Raw genomic sequence first — 26471 nt, 5'->3', positions numbered from 1 at the left:
TGGACGAGCCCAGATTAGCCTATGCATTTGCTTCTGCATTTGCTTCTTTTGGGATGTGAGTAATTGACCATTCCCTGAATCGCGCGAATAGTATTTGAACATTCACCATATATTGTTGCATATGTTCCTCCTTGGTGTCGAAGATTCCATATACTTGATTTACCACCATTTGGGAATCATATTTGATTTCGATGACCTCAAAGTCTAGTCCTCGGGCCAATTCAAGTCCAGCAATCAAAGCCTCTTACTCGGCTTCGTTGTTAGTTAAGGGAACAGTTTTTATGGTCTGGCTCAGGACTACTCCTGAGGGCGTGATTAGAACTACCCGAGGACCCTTTCATGTTGGAATCTCCATCCGTGAGCAATCGTGTCCAACACCATCACCACTTCCTTAGTGGCCAAAGGCAACATCCCAAAACTGAAATCGGCCACAAAATTGGCCAAAACTTGTGATTTAATCGTAGTCCTGGGTTTATATTCGATGTCAAATTCACTCATTTCGACTGCCCTTTTGGTTAGTCGACCTGACAATTTAGGTTTATGAAGGACATTCCGCAGGGGAGAACTTGTCACCACGGCTATCGGGTGGTATTGAAAGTAAGGCCTAAGCTTTCGAGCAGCTACTACGAGAGCTAAGGCTAATTTTTTGAGGTGCGGATAACGAGTTTCCACTCCCGTTAGAATTTTGCTAACATAATAAATAGGAGATTACGTACCTTTATTTTCTCAGACTAGAATGGCACTTATCGCTACCTTCGAGACTGCTAAGTAAATTAGCAGTTATTTGCCTTCCTCTGATTTGGATAGTAACGAAGGGCTTCATAGAGGCTGTTTTAGGTCTTTTAGAACCTATTGGCATTCTGGGGTCGACCCGAAGTTTTTCATCTTCTTTAGAAGTGAGAATAAGTGATGGCCTTTTGCTGAAGACCGAGAAATGAGCCTGCTTATAGCGGACAGTCTTCTGGTTAGTCTTTGGACTTGGAATGTCCTCGATGGCTTTAATATTGTCAAGATTGACATCGATCCCCCTTTGTGACACCAGGAAACCCAAAAAAATTTCATAGCTAACTCCGAATGCATATGTTTCGGGGTTAAGCTTCATGTTGTGTTTCCTTAAGATGTCAATCTCTTGGAGGTGTTTCAAATGGTCAATTGTGTTCAAAGACTTAACCAGCATGTCATCTATGTAAACTTCAATTATTTCCCCTGTTTGTTTTTTGAATCTTTTGTTCACGAGCCACTGATATATGGCTCCAGTGTTTTTGAGCCCGAAGGGTATCACATTGTAGCAATATATGCCAAAGTTCGTTATGAACGAAGTTTTTTCATGATCCTCTAAGATCATTTTGATTTGGTTGTACCCGGAATAAGCATTGAGGAAATTCATCAAATTGTGCCTGGCTGTTGCATCAATCATTTGATTAATGTTTGGCTATATAAACGAGTCTTTCAGATACACCTTATTCAGATCCTTATAATCAACGCACCTGAGAATTTTGTTATTCTTTTTCGAAACTACTACTACATTAGCTAGCCAGTCGGGATATTTTACCTCCCGGATTAAACCAATATATAGTAATAAAGTTACCTCTTCTTTAACATACATGTTTCTGACCTCAAAAATTGGGCGCTTTTTTTTGCCTTACTGGTAGGATACTAGGTCCAGGCTTAGCTTATGCACGACCACCTCTAGCGGGATACCAATCATATCCGCGTGCGACCATGTAAAACAATCAACGTTAGTTCCAAGAAATTATATAAATCTTGACCTGAGCTCAGGGTTTAATCCCGTCCCCAAGTGGAACTTCCTTTCTAGGAATTTTTCGAACAATGCCACTTGTTCGAGTTCTTCTGTCATGGATTTGCTTGCGTCCATTTCTTCTGGTACCTAGAAATACCTTGGTACCTGATAGGATTCCGATGGCTCCTCTCTTTGTCGAGTTCATTTGGTTCGGGACCGGCCGTCGGTTCTTGTAATTGCTATGCCGCGTGTTCTTTCCCTTTACTTCTAGAAACTAAGATTATGTTCATCTCCTTTGTCGTTGGTTGATCTCCTCTTATTTGTTTGATTCCTTCTGGAGTTGGGAATCAGAATTTGGTGATATGTTGATGGTACAACCTTCATCTCATGTAGTCATGGTCTGCCAAGAATTATAGCCCATGTTGCCATCTACTATTTCAAACAAGGTAGTTTTCATGACCCCTTCGGCGTTTGTGGGCAGCAGGATCTCCCATCGGGTTGTCACACTTGCTAAGTTGAACTTGGCGAGGAGGTTTGTGGCCTGAACAATGCTTCCGGTTTGCTTGGCTTGCTCCAACACTCTCCATTGAATGATATTGGTTGAATTTTCTAGGTCCACCAAAACACGTTTAATTTTAAAATCTAGAACGTTAGAGAAATTACCAGGGCATCATTGTGCGGTAGTAGAAGTCCAACGGTGTCCTCCTCTATGAAGGTGATATCTTCCTCGGCGACTTGCCAGAGTCTCTTGCTATGAGTCACTGATACTTTTGTCTTTTTTGCTCCCAAAAAGGTACACTGTTAATCTCGTTCCCCCCGCTCCCCTTGAAAATCATGTTGATCGTTAGTCGAGGAAGATCTTCTTCTATCTTTGAGGGCTCTATGTTGTCTTGGTTGTGGCCGTAGTTATTTTTAGCCCGATCGCTTAAGAACTCTCTGAGATGGCCATTTTTAGCAACATCGCCACCTCCTCGCACAGATGTCGGCAGTCCCCAGTCCGGTGGCCGTTAGTCCCATGATGCTCCCACCAAAGATTAGGATCCCTCTGGCTGGGATCGGATCTCATCGCCTCAGAACCGTATTTCCTTAATGTTCCTCATCGTCGATACCAACTCTACTATGCTGACACTGAAATTGTACTCGGACAATTTGGGAAAGGTGGAATCCTGGGAACCCGGCATCTCTTTATCTTGTCATGACCTGCCACGGTCAGTTCCGCTATCGAGAACGAACCTATCCGCTGACCGGAATCCTCTGTCGCATCTTTTGGCCCTATCGTAGGGAAAAACCCAGCCATTCGAAGATCGCCGATCTCCATCAAAATCGTCCTTTGATTTGCTCTGTTCTTTTCTCGATCCCCACCCTTGGTCGATGCTGGTAACCCGAGCTGATCATCATCTATTCTTATATTTGACCCATAATAGTTATGGACATCTGCCCATGTAGTCACATGGAACACGAGCAGGCTTTCTTTCAGTTTATAGGAGGCGTCAGAGCTCCTCGGGTTCAGCCCCTTAGTAAATGCCTCAGTTGCTCATTCATTCGGCACGATTGGTAGCAACATCCTTTCTTTCTGAAACTTGATCACGAACTCACGCAACAATTCGAACTCTCCTTGCGCAATTCTAAATATGTCGGCCTTCTTGGCCTGTATCTTCCTGGCCCCGGCATGGGCCTTGATTAAAGAATTCGCGAGCATCTCAAAAGAATCTATTGAGAGCTCAAGTAAAAGTAAATACCATGTCAGGGCTCCCTTCATGAGGATTTCTCCAAACTTCTTCAGCAGGACCGACTCAATCTCATGTAGAGCTAAATCATTTTCTTTTATCGCCATTGTATAGGTAGTGATGTGCTTTGGAAGATCCGAGGTCCCATCATATTTTGATATGTATGGAATTTTGAAACGCTTCGAAATCAACTCTGGTGCTGCGTTCGGTTTGAACGGAAAATGAGTGTATTTCTTTGAGTTCGGGCCCTCCAGCACTGGTGGAGCGCCCGAAATTTGGTCCATTCGAGCATTTATTTCCCTGATAAACCGCATGAGCTTGGTTGTGAAAGGATCACTACTGTTATTGTTGCTAGATCTGCCGACGATCCCCATGGCCCCATCGAAGCCGACCTCACCCCTCGAGGCGTTATTATTAACCTTTTGCGTTATTTGATTTGCGGGAGCACCAGAAGGGATTGAACCTCTTCCATTCGCATTGTAGGCACCCGACAACACTTTCCTCAATTATGTCATGGCCTGGTCTTACCGTGAGAGAAGGCCCATGATAGCTTTTTGTTGTTCTCTCAGGATCCTCACCATTTTTATAACGTGCTCGTCTTTAGCGTTATCAGGAGTCGCCTCACGTACGTGTCGGGGATACCGCCCACTATGAACCGTCGTGGCTACATCCTCCTCATTGCGAGTGTCACTGATCGAATCCTCGTGTTGAGTCGTATTTTCTTGTGCCTCAACGTTGTGTGCGATGTTGACATCATTATCTGCCATCTTTTTACTATTTTTGCTAAGAAACAATGAATCAAACAGATTAGTAATAGATATAGGGATCAACTCGCTCACGCAACTATCTAGGCCCCACAGTAGGCGCTAAACTATTTACCCGTAAAACGGTACAGTTGAATTTATAGCGTGAGTTATAGACAAGCGAATCGATTTGATCCCAAAAATAATTAGAAAATTAAATAAAATGCAAGACTTAACGTTGAAATCAAGATAATATAGCACACAACTTGGTTCCGGGAATAAGGCTTCCAAAGGCAGCAATAAGAATATTGATAGACAGAAAATAAAGTATTATTTAGCTTGGAACAACGTGTAGCATAAGCTTCTAAATGGCTATTGCATAAGCTTGAAATTATTTAGCATAATTTCATGTCTTGCAATGGCTATTGAAGTCACTATTTATCGCTAAATCTAGGGAACAAGGTCCTAGGATCAAGCCCCTCTTAAATGACAAATGATGGCCATTGATGAATATGCAACGACAGGCTATAAATGTCAAAATTATCTGTAACGGATGTGTATTTAATGTTGAGGAGTATTCGTCATTGAATGTCATCTGGTGGCAAATATTTGTTTGCCCCCGTTGATAATGTTCTCATCGGGGTCTACCCGATGTCAACCGAAGTTGTTGCCTTTGGTATTGACTTCCATTTGCTTTGTCTTCCGCTTTTCCTCGATTTCACGTGTCATCATGTTATTCGAGTATTTAATGTGAATCGATTTTACCCTATACAGTAATGCAATTGTGCATTAGGTGATGCCACTGATTTGGGGAGGAAAAGATTGAATGGATGCTGACTGACAAAGTTTGAAGATGTTTGATTGTTTGAATTTGGCCGAGGAAGAAGAGGAGAGAAAATAGGGAAGATTCGATTTTAATACATTATTTTGTATATAATTGACAAATTTGTATATCAACTTGTAATTAAGTTAAAATTTTAATATTTAGGGTAAATAAGTTTCAAATTAACTTAAATAATGTATAGTAACAGTTTATTTACCTTATTTTTCTGGTTATCAATCTCAATTATTATGAACTATTATTGGTAATTATCCTTAAAACTATTTTTTAGGCGAAAATGCATGAAACGTAAACATGAAGCTTCTATTCTTCCTGACTTTTATCTGCTTTGCTGTAGGGACATGAAGGATTACTGTCCCATCGTATTAACACATTTGCATAAGTTTAAATAAAAAGAGTCAAGAGTTAAGAATAATCATGAAGATAGTGAGAGAGGTGATGATCAATTAAAAAATAAAGTTGGTTAACGATCTGTAAGACTATCTTTGCCTTTCTGTAAAAGAAAAGTAAGCATATTATAGAAATAGACGTCTGAAAACAACAGCAAACCTGCCTGACCCATTCTCCATCTTTATTCAGCTGGAAAAAAGGAGATAGATTATATATGGATTCACAAGGTCTTATTTTGACACTACTACCCCTGCTGCCAAAGGAAAACACCTCTTTTCTCTCATTCAGCATGGGTAGCCTTGTAAATTCCTCCTTGCAATTCAAAAGCTGCTAACTGATATAGAAAAAGTACCAAGTAACTTGTATACCACTCTGGAGAAAGAAGATGACCAACCTAGATGATTTTCTCTGTAAATATTTCATCAGCTGTACCCATGTGTCTTAATAGTACCACTGCTGTGATATTTTACAAGCCACGAGGACAATGTCAGCAATTTAGCAGCATGTGTTGTGTTCTCTTTAGATAAAGTAGCATTCTTGTTTCTTTATCTGCTGGAAAAATCAGCCAACATGTCTGCCAAATCCAAGTAAGTTCCCATGAATCTGATATGGGTTATTTTTATTGATCTTAAATCGTGTAACTGCTGTTGTGCTTGAATGCCTTGTTGCATTCTGGATCATCTAAAACTTGGTCTGATTTTCTGGTGCAACCGCCTCTTTCTTGCTAATGCTGTTAAAAAGCAATAAAGAAGAAAGAAGACAGAATGGCTAACTGTATTTTGATAAAAGGTTTCTAACTTTGGCTTGGATCCTTCTAAATTTCTTTGCATTTTGATAACAATAGTGTGATCTTGCGTTTTTGAATTGCTTCGAGTATCTGGTTTATCTAATTGATGCATATTTGAACTTGCACCAGATCAACTCCAAATGGAACTCCGAGCAATTCAACACCATCAACTCCTCGGATGAGTAGGGTGAGCAGGGGAATAGCTAAATCTGATGCTCATTCACCCTCTCCTTTTCATAATTCACGTAATAGGTACTTTCCTCTACTTATTATTTAAGTGAAACCTTAAATGTAAAATTTCTCCTTGCAATTAGAAAGCTGAAACTGGTATTAGAGGAAGTGCTAACTACTTTAGTATGCCCACGCTGTAGGCGGAAGATCACCAACCCAAATGATTTTCTCTGTAAATTCATCCCTTAATTCAATCCGTTCTAACCATCTAATGTTATTCTCCTACTGCTAATAGTACCAATATTGTGAAATCTTGATATTGTCTCATAAGCTTTTTGTTTCCTTTTGTTGATAAAGTAGCATTCTTGTTTATTAAGTTGTAATTGGTAGTACTTCTTTCTCGTCTCCTGGAAAATCCCGCCTTCCACCATCATGTCCACCAAATCCAAGTAAGTTCTGATGGATGTGACATGGGTCCTTTTTCTTTGATCCTAAACTGTGGGTTGTTCTGCATTTTTAACTGCTTTTGAAGCATATGTAACCAGAGGCGAAGCCACTTTTTTCCATGAGGCGAAGCTTATGGGTTGTTCTGATATATATGTATATATGTTGAATATCCTTATCTTCTTCGTAAGTTTACTTCTTTATATTTTGACTCCTCTTAGTAAAAATTCTAGCTCCGCCACTATCTATAACCAATAGCGTAGCCAGGAATCTGGTCAAGGGTGTTCAAACTTTAAAGAAATCAATAATTTAATGTGCCAGGAGCAAACAGAGCAAATACATGATGCATTAATTAATTGTAGGTGTGAGGATATTGTACTAAATCCTAGTGACTGTTGAAATTGGCAAAATGTTTGTCCCACATCGGTGGGAAAAGAAGGGTTGGGGGATTTTCCCCTATAAAAGAAGGCTTAATGTTTAGGATTTAAACACACCTCTCATTTGCCTTCTCATCTGTTTAAGGCATTTGTATCTTCTCTCTTTAGTATTATTTCACTTGTATTTTTGGAGTGAAATAAAATATTGGTTGTGTCCGAGGAGTAGGCAAAATTAGCCGAACCTCGTAAATTCTGGTGTTCCCTTTATTGTTGTTTTATTGTCTTATTTATTATTTGGTGGCTGTCATAATTTTTGGTATAGTAGTTGTGACTTATTCACACTATATACATTTGGCTTCCGCAACAGTGACTACTATTCATCTTAAACTTTTCTTAGCATATTTTCTTGTTATGTTGCAACTTGCGGCTTAAGAGTTTTCCATCTTAGCCAGGGAGGAATGTAGTATTTGGCAGTGAGTGCGGCCAAATACTATCTTTTTATCAGCTGAACAATTTTTAAGAAAATATATACATATTTATATTACGTCACCACAAACTAGTACTCTATAGAAAGATTTAAAATCCTGAATTCGCCTCTAAATTTGGCGCATGAACCTGCATTTCTCTTTTGAGAAAATTTCATACGTCCAACTTCACAAGAAACATTTCTCCCTCCCATTAGGTCTGTCAGTAAGTACCCAATGCCATGAAATGACGACCTTCCAAGCATCCCAATGCGCTGAAAACTGAGACTTTATGGAACTGCCACTAATAATACAAATGTCTAATGAATCGTATTACACTATAGGAAGAGGTACCCTAGGACTGTAACCGGCCCTCTTTCCAGAAAATAGCTTCCTTTCTGATTCCCTTGTCCGTATTGTGCACCTTGTACTTGAATAGTGCCTTGATATGCTTGATTGCCTTCTTGCATGCTGGATCATATTTACGTGAGATTGTTGTGGTATCTAGTTTGATCTAAGGTTCTAAAGTTGCACGCAATTTGGCCTAATTTCTGGTGCATCCGCTTCTTTCTTGCTAATGCCGCCAAAATGTAAAAAGAAGAAAAGAAAAAGGAGAAAGAGATAGCTCGGATGGTGTATTTTGACTTGGATCCATCTAAATTTGTTTGCATTTCAATAACTGGACGCTTGGAGGAGGGTGGCGGGTTGATATTGTGATCTTGCGTTTTTTTAATTGCTTCGAGTATCTGGTTTACCTAATTGTTGTATATTTGAACTAGCACCAGATCAACTCCAAATGGAACTCCTAGTAATTCAACACCATCGACTCCTCGGATCAATAGAGTGAGCAGGGGAATAGCTAAATCTGATGCTGATTCACTCTCTCCCTTGCAAAATTCACGTCGTTGTGTTGATAACTCTGCTATATCAGCTATTTCTAAGCTTTCTGTGGAACGGCAGTCCTCTAAGCTCAGTACACTACCTGATGTGAGTTTCACAAAATCCACTTTATATTATGTATGTACTTCTATTAACTGCATTTCATTACTTGTTTGTCCAGCCCTTTTCTTTTAAAATGAAACTAAGGAGATGTGACTTGAGTTGCGTTGCCTTGGCCGTGTTGTGACATATTTCTACTAAAGCACAGATTCTGATATTCTGTATGGACTTGTTATTGTGATTAGTTAGTTTTCCAACAGTGATTCCTACAGCAAAGCTAGTCTTCGTCGTAATAAAGAATGTTACTCCCTCCATTACAATTTATGTGAACCTATTTCCTTTTTGGTCCGTTCCAAAAAGAATGACCCCTTTCTAAATTTGGTAACAATTTAGCTTAAACTTACAATTCTACCCTTAATGAGAAGCTTTTATAACCACACAAATACTCTGGGCTCCTTTTTGACTTGTTTAGGACCACAAATTCCAAAAGTTTCATTTTTTCTTAAACTCCATGTCCAGTCAAACAACAACAACAACAACCCAGTATAATCCCACTTAGTGGGGTCTGGGGAGGGTAGTGTGTACGCAAACTTTACCCCTACGCTGGGGTAGAGAGGCTGTTTCCAAATAGACCCTCGACATCCTTCCCTCCATGCCCAGTCAAATAGGTTCACATAAATTGGAACGGAAGAAGTATTACAAAATTTGAATTGGTTTTTGTGTCTCGATGAAACTTTTATCTTCTTGAACTTATGCATTCTAATTTAGATAACTGTTTGACTTTGATCATATAGAAAAAGCCTAAACGGATACTGAAACCATTAGAACTGCAAGCTGAATTAAATGTTGCTCAAGAAGGTCTTAAGAAGGCCAAGGAGAAGTTGGCTTTGGTTGAAAAGGAAAAAGTCCAAGTTCTTGAAGAAATGAAGGAAGCTCAGAAATTCGCTGAGGAATCTAATGAGAAGCTGAGAGAAGCTTTGGTAGCTCGAAAGCAAGCTGAAGAGAACTCTGAAGTTGAAACATTTCGTGCTGTTGAGATGGAACAGGTGGGGATTGAAGCTGCTCAAAAGAAAGAAGAGGAATGGCAGAAGGAGATCGAAGCTGTTAGGAACCAACATGCTGTGGATGTGGCTGCTCTCCTCTCTGCCACACAGGAACTTCAACGGGCAAAGCGTGAATTGGCCATGGCTTGTGATGTCAAAAATCAGGCGCTTAGCAGTGCTGAGGATGCCACAAAAATTGCTGATATGCATGCAGAGAAGGTGGAAATCCTCTCCACCGAGTTAGTGAGAATGAGATCTTTACTTGATTCCGGGAACTCCTGGAATGAAACAGAGATTCGTGAGAAGAATAAGCTGGTGGAAGATCTCAAACATGAGGTGGAGACGCTGAAAGAAGAACTAGAGAGAGCAAAAACTTATGAAGCTAAAGTGGTGGAAAAAGAAGCTATGCTGAAGCAACTTAATGTCGATTTAGAGGCTGCTAAGATGGCTGAATCTTACGCACATAATCTGATAGAGGAGTGGAAGAAGAAGGTTGAAGATTTAGAGGTTCAGGCTGATGAAGCGCATCATTTGGAGAGATCTGCATCAGTAACTCTGGAGTCGGTCATGAAACAACTGGAAGCAAGCAAAGATTCATTGAATGATGCAGAATCTGAGATTGCATGTCTCAAGGAGAATTTGGGCATAGCGGAGATGTCAATGGCAAGGCAGAAAGGCGATCTTGAGGAATCAGAACATCGTGCTCAAATGGCCAAGGAAGAGGCTTCTGAGATGAGGAAGAAGGTTGATTCTCTTATATCTGATCTTGAAATAGTGAAAGAGGAGAAGATTCAGGATATGGAGAATGAGAAACAAGCAGCAGCTAGTGTTCAAATCCTATTAGAAGAAAAAAACAGACTTATAAATGATTTGGAAAGCTCCAAGGAGGAGGATGAAAAAAGTAAGAAGGCAATGGAAAGTATGGTGTCAGCTCTGCATGAGGTTTCTACAGAGGCAAGAGAAGCCAAAGAAAGGCTGTTGTCTAGCCAAGATGAACATCAACATTATGAAACACAACTTGAAGATTTGAAGTTGGTACTGAAAGCAACAGAGGAGAAGTATGAAGACATGCTTGACGAAGCAAAAGAGAAATTTGATTTTCTCACCATTTCGATTGAACAATCTAAGGATGAGCACCTGAAATTGAAGGCTGAGTGGGAGGAAAAGGAGCTTCATTTGATGAGTTGCATGAAGAAAACCGAAGAAGAAAATTCTTCAATGGAAAAAGAAATAAGCCGACTGGTAAATCTGCTAAAAGATGCTGAGGAAGAAGCTTCTGCCAAAAAAGATGAAGAAGCTCATTTGAAGAATTCCCTAAAGGAAGCTGAATCTGAGGTAACCTATTTAAAGGAGGTTCTTGGCGAAGCAAAGGATGAGAGCATGAGGTTGAAGGAATGTATAATAGACAAAGAAGATGAAATGCAGAATATTGTTCGCGAAAATGAGGAGCTTCGAAGTAGAGAAGCTGCGTCATTGAAGAAAGTTGAGGAGTTGTCCTTGTTGCTTGAAGGATCATTAGCCAAAAAGCAACCTGAAGCAAGTGGAGAGCTTTCTGATAGCGACAACGATATGCTCCCAAGAGTAGTGACATTTTCTGAACAAAACGGAGAGGGAAGAGTAGAGAAGGCTAAGATGGAACTTCCACCTTACCAATCTGAGCAACATGTTGAAGAAAAACCTGAAGATGTCAACACCACCTCACATGATGAAGCTCTTAAGGCCTCTATAGTAGTACAGAATTCAAATGGAGGACTAAGAGAGTTTGTGAGCAAAGAAAAGGAAGATGATAATGTAGCAGAAAGTGAGCGTAAAATGTCGGAAAGCTGCAAGATTTGGGACAAAGACTTCTCTCAAGAATCAGAATTAACGGCTAATAATGGTGGAGAGAGTTGTGACCAGATAAACGGGTTATCTTCAAAGGAAAACCATGAGAGTGGTGGCACATCTCCTACTAAGCAGCAAAGCCAGAAGAAGAAGAAACCTTTGTTTCACAAATTTGGAAGCCTACTGAAGAAGAAAAGCACCAGCAGCCAGAAGTAACAGCTGCTTTCTGCCTAACATGTAGAGAGGTATAGTAGTAAAGAGTAAGCATTTGGACTGCATAATGTTTTCTTAAATTTTTTAGCTTCTCTTTTCTTATTTATTCATATTTCAAATTGGGGGCTTACATAAGAACAAAAGACTTTCTCTATCATCTTTAGTTTTTTGTTCTTATTATTTGGAGAGTTGTGTTTCTGAATTTTATTTTCAATTTAGGAGTATCCTTCACATTTGATATCATTCTTTTCCAGCTTTGTTCTTTTCTGGGTACCTTTGGTTTCTAATTTACATGAAAGAAGAAATGCATATTCAAGTATACTTTAGTTTGGTTTCATCTAGAAATGGACCCTTAGTTTTTGTTTTTATTTTTATGGAACATCTAATTAGTTAAACTACTAATGTTAAATTATTATTTGTGTTCAACACTTGAATCTGCTAACTTGAAAGATGATTGTCAACTGAATTTCTCTTGGGTTTGCTGGACAGCCAGAAAATTGCCGCAATAATAAAATATGAAAAGATAGATCTATTATATCAATAAATACTTTTCTCAACCATTTTCTCTCGCAACTTTGAAATGCATCATTAACAAGACAAGCTTAGAGAAATTTTTTGTTCAACTTCCCTCTTGTGATGCTAGCGTTAATTTTAATTTTGACATTAAGTCTGTGACTAGTCAAATAAGAAGTTGAAATTTGAGGATGTAATAAGCTGATTTAATAGGGGCAAAATGAAATTTGCAGTTAGGGGCTGTTTGGTTGGTTGTATTATCAAAAGAATTCTAACATATGATCCCTCAAGAAAACCAATACGTATAATGTTTGGTTGATCGTATAACAAGTAGCAATAAGTGTCATGACCTGGAATTCCCGCCGTCTGGACCGTGATGGCACCTAACATTTCACTTGCTAAGCAAGCCAACATTAGAACAATTTATCCTTTTTGACAATTTAAAATTGAATAATGAAGAAGAACTGATTTAATTGCAATAATCCAAAGTAAATAATGCGGGAGCTAAAACAGCCAAACGTTTAATATATCCCTGAACCCGGTGTCACAAGTACACGAGCTACTAGAATAGTACATACAAGGTCTGAATAACATAAAGCTGTCTGAAAAGAAGATACACAGCTAAATAAAAACAAAGAAGGGGACTCCAGGAGCTGCGAGCGCTGAGCAGTTGTACCTCAAGTCTCCGCAGGCTGTCCAATTCGAGCTCACTAGTAGCCGCCGCTGGGACCGAGTCCAAAATCTGCACAAAAAGTGCAAAGTATAGTATGAATACAACCGACCACATGTACTCTGTAAGTGCCGAGCCTAACCTCGACGAAGTAGTGACGAGGCTAAGGTGGATCACCTACACTACACACTTGTACGCAATATATAATAATGACAGATAATGAAAATATAGAACAAGATTTAATAGTCAACTGAAAAAAATAACCACAGCCTCAAGAAATGAACCAGTGTCGTCCAGAATTACCAATCTTTAGAATTTCAAATAACAATACCGAAAACCAACACAACTCAAGGAAATAGAAATACATAGGTTGTTGCGGTGCGCAACCTGATCCCACCGTACAACATAAAATCCTACATTACTTTATCGTAATAACATCAACAATAGCGATAATATATAAATATGTTGTGGCGCGCAACCCGATCCCACCATATATCAATATTAGTATCATAATTCACCCTTATTTCACCATATCAATCCATCCTTATTACACCTGTTGCGGCGTGCAACCCAATCCCACCGTATAGTATGAATTCACCATTATTCTACCATATCAATCCACCCTTATTACACCTACAGCGGCGTGCAGCCCGATCCCACTATATCAGTACCAAATACTTAATGTGCAAAATCAAATCAACAGTTCAAACCACAAAAACCTTTACGATCAATAAATACCAAAGTGAACCAAAAAGAAAACCTTGAACAACATAGGAATCTACACAAGTAATACTACATAGCGAGACCAATCCAGTAATTAACAATTAGAAGGTGCAAATAAGTCAATTTAAGCAAATAGCGGGGAATCATGAAGCTATGAAAAGAGCTAACGTCATTAAGAGGAGAAGATATTGATTAACAGATAGCAGTTAAGCACGGAAAGCATTTAGAGCGTACAACAGTTAAGGCAGAGAAGGAAATAATTAAGGAAAAATAGAAAATCAGGGAAAACGGATAATTCGACGGCGTATAAGCACTCATCACCTTGCATATACGCCGCTCACATGAGAATCACATAGCACATAGTCCGAGGGTTTCTAATTCCCTTAAGCCAAGGTTAGACACAACACTTACCTCGCTCTTAAAATTACTCAAAGCTCAACCACACCTTTGCCTTTCAAACAAGCCTCCGAACCAACAATATCTAGCAAATTACCAATCATACGATTCAAAATAAGTCTTAGGAATCACCCATGATTGCAAAAGATTCAATTTAGCTCACTATTGAAAAAGTCAACAAAAATCAACTCCCGGGCCCACTTGGTCCAAACCCGAAATTTGGATCAAAACTCAATTACACATTCATCTCTGAGCCCAGTTATGTAATTAGTTTTGGAATCTGACCTCAATTTGAGGTCTAAATCCCTATTTTACAAAAATTCCTATTTCTACCCAAACCCCAAATTTTTACTATGAAAATACAAGATTTTTGGTTGAAATCTTAGGAAATATAGTGAAAGATTGAAAGAAACTAGTTCAGAATCACTTACCGATGATTTGGGGAAGAAGAGTCCTTTGAAAAATCGCCCTTAGGGTTCTTAAGTTTAAAAATTAGAGAGAATGAACAAAAATCCCGCCTAACTCCCATTTTGATCAGTTGCAGATGTCGCGTTTGCGACCTGCCGAAAATGCGAAGAAACCATCAAAATGTGAAATCCTTCCCATCTCTGCTTTCTTCGCAAATACGAAGAATCGTTCGCAAATGCGAACTTTGACCTTCCGCAATTGCGACCATTTGATCGTAATTACGATCACTGCTTGCCCCAGCCCCATTTCGCAAATGCGAAGTTTTGTTCGCAAATGTGAACTCTGGCCTCCCCGGCTACTCTTCGCAAATGCGATGAGTATCTCACAAATGAGAATCCATCAGTGGCCGCAAATGCAAAGTCTGACCTTGCAATTGCGAGGTCTGAGGCCTGCAACAAAAACTAAAGGCACACCAGCAATGTTTTAAGTTCAAATTTCACTCCGTAGCCTATCCGAAATTCACCCAAACCCTCGGGGCTCCAAACCAAACATGCACACAAGTCTAAAAACATCATACAAACTTGCTCGCACAATCAAATCGCTAAAATAACACCTAGAACTACACGAATTGAACACCAAATCGAATGAAATTTTCAAGAAAGCTTTTAAACTTCTATTTTCACAACCGGACATCCGAATCACGTCAAACCTACTCTGTTTCTCACCAAATTCGACAGACAAGTCATAAATATGGTATTGGTCCTATAACGGGTTTCGGAACTAAAGTACCGACCCGATATCCAAAAAGTCAATCATTGGTCAAACATTTCAAATTCATTAAGCCTTTAACTTTTAAATTTCAACAAAATCTAATAACTCGGGCTAGGGACTTTCGAATTCGATTCCGAGCATACGCCCAAGTCCGAAATCATGATACATACCCACCGGGATCGTTAAAACACGAATAGGGATCCGTTTGCTCAAAACTTTGATCGAAGTCAACTCAAATAGATTTTAAGGCAAAAATGTCATATTTTCTCAGTTTTTTAATATAAAAACTTTTCGGAAACGCGTCCCGACTGTTCATGCAAATCAAGGAGGGCTAAAATGAGGTATTTAAGGTTTCGAAATACGGAATTGGGTTCTAAAACATAAGATGACCTATCGGGTCATCACATTCTCCACATCTAAAATAATTGTTCGTCCTCGAACGGACATAGAAAAGTACCTAGACTGGTGAAAAGGTAGGGATATCTACTCTATATGTCCGACTCGGACTCCTAGGTAGCTTCCTCGATGGGCTGACCTCTCCACTGCACTCGAACTAAAGGTTAACTTTTCGACCTCAACTGACGAACCTGCCGGGCTAGAATAGTCACCGACTCCTAAGTCAAATCCTTGTCCAACTGGACAGAACTGAAATCTAACACGTGGGACGAATCGTCGATGATACTTCCGGAGCATGTGCACATGGTATCACGTACTTACATTGGAGCCCCCATTGATCATGTTAAGCTTAATACTTGATTAAATTATAGTACGACGTATTATTCTATATGCGATAGAATTTAAAATAAGAGTACATATGTATTATCAATGAGCTACATATTTAAATAATAATAGAGGAATACCTATTATACTAACCTTATCAATTAATTAGTAATGCAAATAATCTCTATATTATAAAAATGTGACTTATTATAATAAAACTAGATGTCGTTATTTATGTTACATTATTTTATTCGATAAAAATTTAACAACTTTACTCAATGAGATAGTTTTCAAGCAAATTTTTAATTTTTAATTCTCTATTTCAATCTTTGAAGTTGAAATAACGAACTAAAATTTAATACATACATTATTTAGGTAGAATATTATATATCCACAATAACCGAACTTCCAAATATTATTTTGTAATTTCAGGTAAATATTATCCAAATGCGTACAATAAGTTACAATATTTTTTATATTCTGTAATTGAAAAACAAAGTTAGCACACAAAAAAACGTAAAATTACATAAGAATATCAAGATAGTAATTGGGCAAATCAACGTTAGATAAATAAATGATGCTAACATATGAAATTGTAATTTACTTTAATAGTTCAATCGTATTATTATGGTATGGACAAATGAACTCTAGGTAAATAATTATATTATTAAATTACATAGAGGGTAAGCCTTCTAATTTAACCCCCTTTTTTCTAAAACATTGAGTTTTATGAGGAAAATACCCCAGCATAGCAAGTCAGGATAATATGATCGTTTAAAGAGGTATTCCTTTTTAATGAAAAATGAGACTTTCTGGTATATATGCTATATAAAACTTCCCCAAACTTTTGGACAAATAAATTTTTCTATTGAAAATTCCTAAAGAGTCTACCAAAGATCGGAAAAGTGCCAAACATGACAATTACTCATTTGCATTGACTGAACCTCTCCTTTTAATTATTTCGAATTAACTGAGATAAATGGAATACACGAAAGGAAATTCCAACTTGATTAAATTAAATAAATCACAAATTAGTACTCATGTGCTTTACTATACATTATTTTAATGTTAAGTGTATTAATGTATGAAACTATTCAAGATCTTGTTTCCTTTTTCTTTCAGTTTTTTTTTTTTTGGAAAAATATTCATTAAAAATATCAAAACAATTAAAAGAAACGCAAATATATTAAAAACTTATTGCTAGGAACATTTTTTTATGTCCTATGCAAAATATTTTGTCAAAGATTTTAAAAACCTATGTATTGAAATGTCCTATATCTGGAAAAACTTTTAGCACGTCTGATCCTATTTTAAAATTTGTGTATTGTGGTTTATACATAATCTTTACATTTCTAAATTTTATGTTTAAGATAATTAATATGTTCCTTATTAAATATTTGGATTTAGCAAATCCTCAAACAACCTTAACATTAGAGAAAAGCAAAAAGTTGCCAGCTTAGTAATTGAAATTGCAAGTACCGTGGTTCCCACATGGTCAGGGAAGTGCTACAGTAATAGTTTTCAAAAGATTGTGTGATTTAATGAATTTAAGTGGGTCCCATTTATTTTATAGAAAATCGGTAATGTCAGGTTGTCTAGATGAAAATTACTATATAATCATATTCTGAGACGACTGAGTTAACAATCTTAAGGACATAATAGACTATTCAAAAAATAATTTCGCATGAAATGACTAAATTGCCCTTGAAAGGCAAGCAGGCATGACGACCCTCTCCTGCTTCTCTCGCTCTTCTATATAGGAGTCCGGAACCAAAATATATTTTTTTGTGACTCAAATTACCTTAATAGGTGTTAAAAAAATACATATCTATATATAGCGTATCAATACAATACGCTATACCTTAACGGAAACTTTTGTCGTTAAGGTATAGCGTGTTGTATTCATACGCTATAGCACTTGACGATTTGACTGCCATATATAGCGTCTTGTTATTATACGCTATATAGCGTATGAAAAGAAAACGTTATACCCCCATTTAAATATTGTCCTTCGTCTTCTTCCCCGACCAAAACCCTTTCCCCCATTTTTTTTAAAATTCCCCTACTTCTGGTCTCCCCTCCCACTGCTCGTTTTAATTAAAAAAAATTGTGGGCCCCACCCGTCACACAAAAGGTATTGAACGTAGGTCCCATATCGTAGTAGAGCATTGTATCGTTGTGGTTTAACGCCTTCGTCTACAAATTTTCACACAAAACACTCACTACATCGAGGTATTTCGATTTATTTTATGTCCAAAATTGTATAATAATTTATAATAGTTGATTGAATGTGTTTCCATGTCGTTTTTTATTTTATTTGCGAAACTAATATGTTATATTTATCCGGACTTAGATATTAGTGTTCTAAAAAAATGTAAAATTGAGATTTAATTTTTTATGTTAATATCCGAATTTAGATATTAGTGTTTCCATGTCGTTTTGTGTTTTATTTGTGAAACTAGTATGTTATATGTATTTTTGTGAATATTATGTGATTAAAATATATTTGTTGTTTATATTTAGTTTATTTATTAGCGTGGTAAAATGTAGAAACTTTTAGCGTAGTAAACTGTATAGTATTTTAACGTAGAATCCATGTAGTTTAAGTATTTCTTATAATGGTAGATGAAAATATATACTGTGTACAATTAAATAATCAAAAAATTAAATTTGACACGCATAAATATTAATGATAGTTTGGTGCTACTGGGCCTCAAATATCGAGCCTGGAATCTAATAGTTATATATACTTTGTACCATCAAATAATTAAAAATTAAGAATTTAAATTATAAAACAAACACACACAAAATAATCAAAAAATTGAATTTGACACGCATAAATATTAATGATAGTTTGGTGCTACTGGGCCTCAAATATCGAGCCTGGAACCCAATTATTATATATATTTTGTGTCACACCTCCTTTTTACCTACCCCGAGAAGGGTATATAAGGGAGTTTTTTCCAACTTAAAGTGACAATCGAAATGGATTATATTTATTAAAATTCAGAGTCGCCACTTGGGATAATTTATGGTGTCCCAAGTCACCGATTCAAATCCCGAATCGAGGAAAAGATTGACTCTGTTTTACAGCCCGCGAACATAGAAATCCAGGTAAGGAAGTTAACCCGGGAGAAGGTGTTAGGCATTCCCGAGTTCCGTGGTTCTAGCACGGTCGCTCAACCGTTATAATTGGCCTATTATCTGATTTTAACACATGTTTTAACCTATGGTTCAATTTTAACTTTATAACCGCTTTTATTCATTTTTTAGGAAGCTTGCAACGTTATTTAAAACACGTCTTGAACCACGTCACATGAAATGCACCCGCAGTCCGAGACACATTTTATTTAACGTTGTTAATATTTGGATTTGGATCACATGAAATGCACACCCGAATTTGAATTTATGTATCATGGTTATACCACGGGAATCGTACCCATAGCCACGATAATTTATTTAATCGCGCCTAAAGCAAGTTACGCTATTCATTAATCTTCCTAAACTTTGAGGTTTTTGTGATGCCAAATTTATGAACAAGATGTTATTGGGGCAATTAGGCTAGCTAACATGATCTATTACTTGGCTAGATTCTTCATGGTCCAAAACCCGCCTTATGGTCCATTCTTATTCCTTGCCAAGAAAGAAACAACTACAATTTTCCATCTACCCAATTTAATAATTCACTTAAATCACTACTTCAACATGTTAAAACAAAGACAAAGTAACAAAACCATATAAATAAGAAACTAATTCAAAGTCCAAGCTTATAACCCACATAATTGGCAATCAGTACACAATTAAAGCATTCGTCAGGTGATTCTAGGCAAATCTCTTTATACACATATCTTGGTATTTAGCAAAGGTTGTAAATCTGCAATCACATGTTCAAACTAGCGATAGTGTAAACAATCTCTACACTGTAAGCAACTTAAATGACGAAAACAACAGGTATATAAAGGATGGATCAAATATTATAATGAAATAATTAGCAGAAAGGGCCAAATGTTGTGCTAAAACATTAATTCGGAGAAATTAATTAGGATTAAGAGATTAAGTATAGAAGAATACTGAACCTCAACCATTGAACCCTTTGTATTAAACGTTAGTTTGGTTACAGCAAACTCCGGCGAATCGAATCTGACCGGAAAACAAAACAGGGACTGAACCTTGAGCCGTGAACCTCGTCGGCAACCTCGGGCTCCGACCACGCACCAGAAAATTTCGAGTCGAACCCGAACACCTCAGCTACTCCATTTCGATTTCTTCTTAGAAATGACTACCCCAAATATACATTATTTCGTTTCTGAAATCTTCACTAGATCTTGAAGCTATGGACTAAGACTAAAGGTAAAAAAAAAATCTTTTCTTTTGGAATGAAAAGCTACATATAACTATACATTTTGGGAGTATTTCATTTTGGGGAAGTTGGGTGGCGGCTAAGAATGGGTGTTTTTGGGTATGGAGGTTGTCGTTAATGGTTTGAAGATTAGAGGTGATCAAGTTAAGTAGGTTTTGTTCTCGTTTTTCATCCTAAAAAGCAGCTGATCTTGGGGGTCTCTTTTTTTCTTAAGCAAAAGTCATGGAAGTGGCTTCTTCCTTTAGAGAAGAAGACAGATCGGGGAAGGGGAGATCTTTTTTGTGTTCAACGGAGGATGGTCCGACCTTTTTATCCCTAGGCGTTCTTTTTTAGGCGTTATTCCCCTTTTGCTGATCGTCCTTCGGCCTTCTTTTTTGTGTGTATAGGTTTAGATTAGTTTTATAGGGTTTTTTAGGTTAAGAGGTATGGGCCTAGGAATTATGGGCTTAAGAATTATGGGCTAGGTCCGGAAATTAGGCTTAAAAAAATGGGTCGCTTGAGCCCAAATTTTATTCTTTCCCCGCGAACGAGACTAAAAATACGATCTCATTTATTAATTAATCCTACTATTAAAATAATTATTAAAATAAAACTAACGATTAAAACAAACCTATTTTTTGGTATTTTCAAATATTATATTAATATAAAAATACGATACTATTTTTTTTAAGATTCAAAATGACTACAAAACTTTAATGAACCTATTTTTGTAATTTTTGTTTTCTTGTAATAAAATAAAGTAAAAGAGTAAAAATGAATTGAAATAGCTATATTAGGCCTAAATTAAATATTTACGTGCTAAAATATAAAAAATCTTGGGGAGGGTCAAAAATCACATGTCTACAGCTACCCCTCTTTGACCGGAAACGCGAAGAGTTTCGGACAAAGAACGACTAGACAGGTTTTTTGACACGACCCTTATTTGGAGAGACTAAAACTAAGAGAGAGGGGAATGTGACCGAGCCCTGGTATCTGAGCTGCCTACATATCCTTGGCTATAAAGGAATCATGCCACGTGTAGTTCAGAGGTGAGTGAGATGACAGAGTATGCCGAGGTGGAGAGCCGGTCGAGGTGCCATTCCGCCGAGGTTCCGGTCCGTGGTCCTGTTATTACATCAAAAAATCAAAAGATGAAAAACTAGCTAAACCTGTCAACTATGAGTTACAAGATTCCTATCTATTAGTCTTCTGAAGCTTGATCTTGAGTCTTGAATGGTTCTTCATGCAGACTTTAGATTTGAACCTTGGCGCTTGTTAGCTGCAGGTGCTGGCTCGTTCTTCTTCAGCTTTTCGGATCAAAACCGGACATGTGATGCTTGTGACTTCAACCACATCTTGAGCAGTTCACATCTTTCTTTGCTTCTGTATTTTGGATTCACTTATCTTTTTTCTTTTCTTTTTCCCCTCTTTTTATTTTGGATTGAGACTACTTCTGTTGGTCATCTCGGACTGTTGTCCCGTATTCTTGTCGTGAGTTTTTTTTGTTGCTGACTTGAATTGCATTCTGAACTGAATTCCCTTATTCTCCAGGTGGCGCCTGATTGCCAATATTTGGACTGCATTCTCGTGCTTTCCATGTGGGCGCCTGATTGCCAAAACTTTAACTGTATTCACGTGCTCTCCAGTTGGGCGCCTGATTGCTAAAACTTGAATTGTATTCTCGTGCTCTCCAGGTGGGCGCCTAATTGCTGAACTTGAACTGTATTCCCGTGCTCTCCAGGTAGGCGCCTGATTGCCAAAACATTGAACTATATTCATGTGCTCTCTAGGTGGGCGCCTGATTGCCAAAACTTTAACTGTATTCTCTTGCTCTCCAGGTGGCCGCCTGATTGCCAAACTTGAATTGTATTCCCGTGCTCTCCAGGTGGGCGCCTGATTGCTGAATTTTAACTGTATTCCCTTGCTCTCCAGGTGGGAGCCTGATTGCTGAACTCGAACTGCTTCTCCTTATTCTCCAGGTGGGTGCCTGATTGCTGAATTTGAACTGCTTCTCCTTGTTCTCTAGGTGGGTGCCTGATTGCTAAACTTGAACTGTATTCCCTTGCTCACCAGGTGGGTGCCTGATTGCCAAAATTTGAACTGTATTCCCGTGCTCTCCAGGTAGGCACCTGATTGCTGAACTTGAACTGTATTCCCTTGCTCTCCAGGTGGGCGCCTGATTGCCAAAACTTTAACTGTATTCCCTTGCTCTCCAGGTGGGCGCCTGATTGCTGAACTCGAACTACTTCTCCTTGTTCTCCAGGTGGGTGCCTGATTGCTGAACTTGAACTGTATTCCCTTGCTCTCCAGGTGGGCGCCTGATTGCCAAAACTTTGACTGTATTCCCCTGCTCTCTAGGTGGGCGCCAGATTGCTGAACTCGAACTGCTTCTCCTTGTTCTCTAGGTGGGTGCCTGATTTCAACAAAATAGACAAAACAAAGAAAATATTCTGCTCCAGTTTGGTAGTTGGGCACATATGTGAGTGTTAACTGAATCATGTTACCGAATATTTTAAAAATTTGAAAGTTAAATTCCACTATCCAAGAGGATCCTGAAAACTCCTAGTTAAATAATGGTTTTAAAATCTAAATTATATCTTCTAAAGGTGTGACTTTTGCTAAATCTTGTTATATAAGAAGGTCTTAAAACTATATCCCATTATCCAGGAGGGTCCTGAAAATGAAAATCAAGTCTTATCTTAAGAGTGGCAATTTTTACGGCTGAATTATACTACCCTACAACAGAGCTTACGCTAAATCTTATTATCTAATAGCAATCTTAAAGCTGGATCCCATTATTCAGGAGGGTCCTAAAAACTCCTAATTGAATCTTATCTTAAACATGCAAACTTTGAAACCAAACTTATATTCTTTTGGGGGTACATTTATGCTAGATTTTTCTACTCATGGTTGTTTTGAATTTTAAACTAGGTCCCATTTTTCAGGAGGGTCCTGAGAATTTACGGTCAAACCTGTCTGGTGCTTGCTTTTCCTTACGGAGGGTTTCTTCGAAACAAATGAAATTTTCTGCCCCTGTTTCAATCAAAGAAAAATCTTGTCAGTTTAAAATGCGGTGGTTGGTTTGTGGCCTTGACTTTGAGGGCGATTGCTCCTCCACTTCCCATGATAACTTTGACTTCCACTCGAAGACCTTGCTAACCACTTTCTCTGTCATCCTTATCATAGAAAATAGCTCTTCTCCGTTCAGACCCAATACCCTCTATCTATTGCATTGCTCATGAACTGAAATTTACCAAACCTTTGTGTCTCACATGAATCCCAAAGCACATCAATTGCCACCCACTCAGTGTGTATACTGTTCTTTCTTAACTTAAACTACTGGCCTTGGCCTTGAGGTCTATTGCTCCTTCACTTGCCATGTTAACTTTGATTTCTGCTTGGAAGACTTTGCTTATCACTGGTTAGCCACTTTCTTTGTCAATCTTATCACAGAAAATACCTTTGATCCGTTCAAACCCAATACCATTCATCTGTTACATTGTGCTCTTGCATTGACATGTACTGAACCTTTGTGTTTCTCATGAATCCCAAAGCGCATGTTGTTCTTTCTTGACTTAAATCACTGGCCTTGGACTTGAGGTCTATTGCTCCATCACTTGCCATGATAACTTTGATTTTTGCTTGGAAGATCTTGCATGTCACAGGTTTACCACCCCTTTTGTCAATCTTATCACAGAAAATACCTTTGATACGTTCAACCTAACCCTCCATTTGTTGCATTGTTCATGAATTGATACATACCGAGCCTTTGTATTTCACACGAATCCCAAAGCATGTTGATTGTTACCAACTCAGTGCGTTTGATGTTCTTTACTGACTTATGCCACTTTGAGGTGCTAGCCAGATCCCGTTTTGTGCAATTGGAAAGTTGGTGGCAAATTTTGAAGTCATTTCTCACTTGTTTTGACCAAACGGACTCAAGAAGAGGAAGTAAACAAGACAGAAGGAACAGAGTAAAGGACAAAGAAAAAAGATGATTCCCAACAAGAAAACTACAAAGTAGAAACCTATCATATGTGGATACAAACTCTAATGACCATGGCATGCACCTGTGGCCTATTCTGTTAAGCAAGTCTGATGTTCAACTCATGTTATACCCCTAAACCGTGAAACTAGGCTTCAATGCTCCGATTATCCAATCTGATTCACAATCCTTATTCGACTTGTAGTTCCCGAAGGGTTTTTACCATCAAGCCTCTCTCATTTTTTTCTTTCTCTTAACTTACCATTGCCTTACGGTGCCCGCGGGGGTTTTCACCAATAAGACACTCTCAGTTCCCATCGCCTTACGGTGCCCGTGAGGGTTTTCACTAATAAGACTCTCTCATTTTCATTATTTTTCTGCTTGGACCAGAGTGTTGCCCCTGATATGAATTACCTCTCCTTGCTTGACTTGGCATGTCTCGAAGACTGATCGAAAGGACTTTCTTTGGACTGTAACGTGGGATTTTGGATAGGGTTAAAAAGAAAGGATATCAAAGGCTCAAAACAATTCATATGGGTTCAAAATTACAACTTTCGAAATCTGATTTCTTACAACAACCACAACTTTTGCCCCAGTTTCTTGCTTGGGGACTTTTGGATTTTTATTTTGATGGGACCGAACTGTGAGGCTGCCTACGTATCCTTAAAAGGAATCAGGTCGAATGTAGTTCATGACATAGAAATTACTTTGTTGTTGTGATTTTCTCTTTTCTCTTTCTTTTCTTTCTCTTTTTATTTTCTTTTTCTCTTTTTGTTGTTTTTCTTCTTCTTCTTCTTCTTCTTCTTCTTCTTTTTTCTCTTTTCATTCTTTTTTTTCTCTTTTCATTCTTTTTTTTCTCTTTTCATTCTTTTCTTTCTCTTTTTCTCTTTTCTTTCTCTTTTTTCTCTTCTTCCTTTACTTATCTTTTGCGCTTGCGTTTCTGAACTTTGCTACTGATTCCAAAAGAGGGGTATGAAAGAAAACAAACAAGGCTCAAAGGGGTAACGAAGGATAAAGTGTTTAGATAGCAGAACAAAATATCTTCGTCATTCCAATCTTCAAAACATGCCAAGTACAAACCACAATTAAACAAACCAAGGAAAATATTTGTAACATCTTTTGATTGTACCAGACTTGATATCCATATCCACACATTCGCCTTCTACATCTGTTAAATACAAAGCACCATTTGACAACACTCTCACTCTCATTACCACGAACGACCCCTGTTAATTTGGGAAAACTTGCCTTTAGCTTCAAACCGATGCGGCGTGATGCATTTCAATAGGATTTCTTTATGTTCTATCTGCCCCAGTTTCACACAATCCGGGCTTGAAGTGATCTCAAAATGCCTTTATTTATTTCCCTCAAATGTCCCTATCATCTTCAAAATTGTTTCATTCATTGCTTCATGACTAAACTGACTTTTTAAGACCAGACTGAGAGTTACGCATGCATGTCATGTTACTAGAGTCAACAGGAAAAGAACTATAAAAGAAAAAGGAACTAAACAAAAATGACTAAAAATAACAGAAAACAGAAAATTGCATTAGACAGATGGTGGAAGGGTTTGAACAACGAAACAAGCAAACTAAACTGGGGTTACAAACCTAGAACAAACCTAGACAATACTAAACGAGCTACTACAACTAAACAGACTATGCAAAAATAAAAGGATAGAAGTGTTTGAGTCACAAGACAATATCCGGATTACAACTCTGAAATAACCCGGATAACAGAAATGGCAACAAAATAAACCACCAAGACTCCTCCCTGGCTAGCCAAGAGCGTCTTTCCAATTACCAAACTCAGCGTCTTAGCCACTGACTTCTGCATCAACAATACTGGGACCTTCACAAGTCTCCATCACATTGTTCTTAACAAATTGCTTTTGGGTTCCCTTTTCCTGCTCGTTCTTAGGATCAACCTCTGATATTGCTGAAAGCTTCGTAGCACGTGGACCTCTGAAGATCTCAGAAGAGTCCTCATATTCCTTTACAAAATAAATCATACCCACCATATGTGTCTCATTATGAACAGGAGATGGACTTTGGCTAGTGTCTGCTACATCTGGATTTTGCACGACAATGTCACCTGCATCAATAAGCTTCTGAATTGCTTTTTTCAGATTCCAACACTTCTCTATGTCATGCTCTGGAGCGTCTGAGCAATATGCGTACCTTTGAGAAATATCAAACTTTTTTGGAAGAGGGTTTAACATTTTTATCTCAATCGGCTTCAA

General features: G+C 38.0%; 1 protein-coding gene across 3 annotated transcripts; it reads left to right on the top strand.

Moving 5' to 3' along the window:
* Nucleotides 1-5730: 5730 nt before the first annotated feature.
* On the top strand, nt 5731-12020 carry LOC107799747 (WEB family protein At3g02930, chloroplastic-like). 3 transcript variants are annotated; one of them, XM_016622892.2, is made up of 4 exons: nt 5731-6029; nt 6359-6481; nt 8471-8672; nt 9419-12020. In XM_016622892.2, exons 1-4 carry the CDS (start codon nt 6013-6015, stop codon nt 11705-11707), a joined length of 2631 nt encoding a protein of 876 aa, XP_016478378.1. In that variant the 5' UTR covers nt 5731-6012; the 3' UTR covers nt 11708-12020. The 3 variants fall into 3 exon arrangements, with proteins under 3 accessions (XP_016478378.1, XP_016478377.1, XP_016478379.1); XM_016622891.2 differs by having other exon boundaries at nt 5812-6029; nt 8465-8672; XM_016622893.2 differs by lacking the exon at nt 5731-6029 and adding an exon at nt 6092-6231 and having other exon boundaries at nt 8465-8672.
* Nucleotides 12021-26471: the final 14451 nt, after the last annotated feature.

This window comes from Nicotiana tabacum, chromosome 8 (genome assembly GCF_000715075.1).
Source record: "Nicotiana tabacum cultivar K326 chromosome 8, ASM71507v2, whole genome shotgun sequence".
In the NCBI taxonomy this organism is placed as follows: Eukaryota; Viridiplantae; Streptophyta; class Magnoliopsida; order Solanales; family Solanaceae; genus Nicotiana; species Nicotiana tabacum.
Note: the sequence above shows the minus strand (reverse complement) of the source record. Positions and strands in the feature narration are given on the sequence as shown.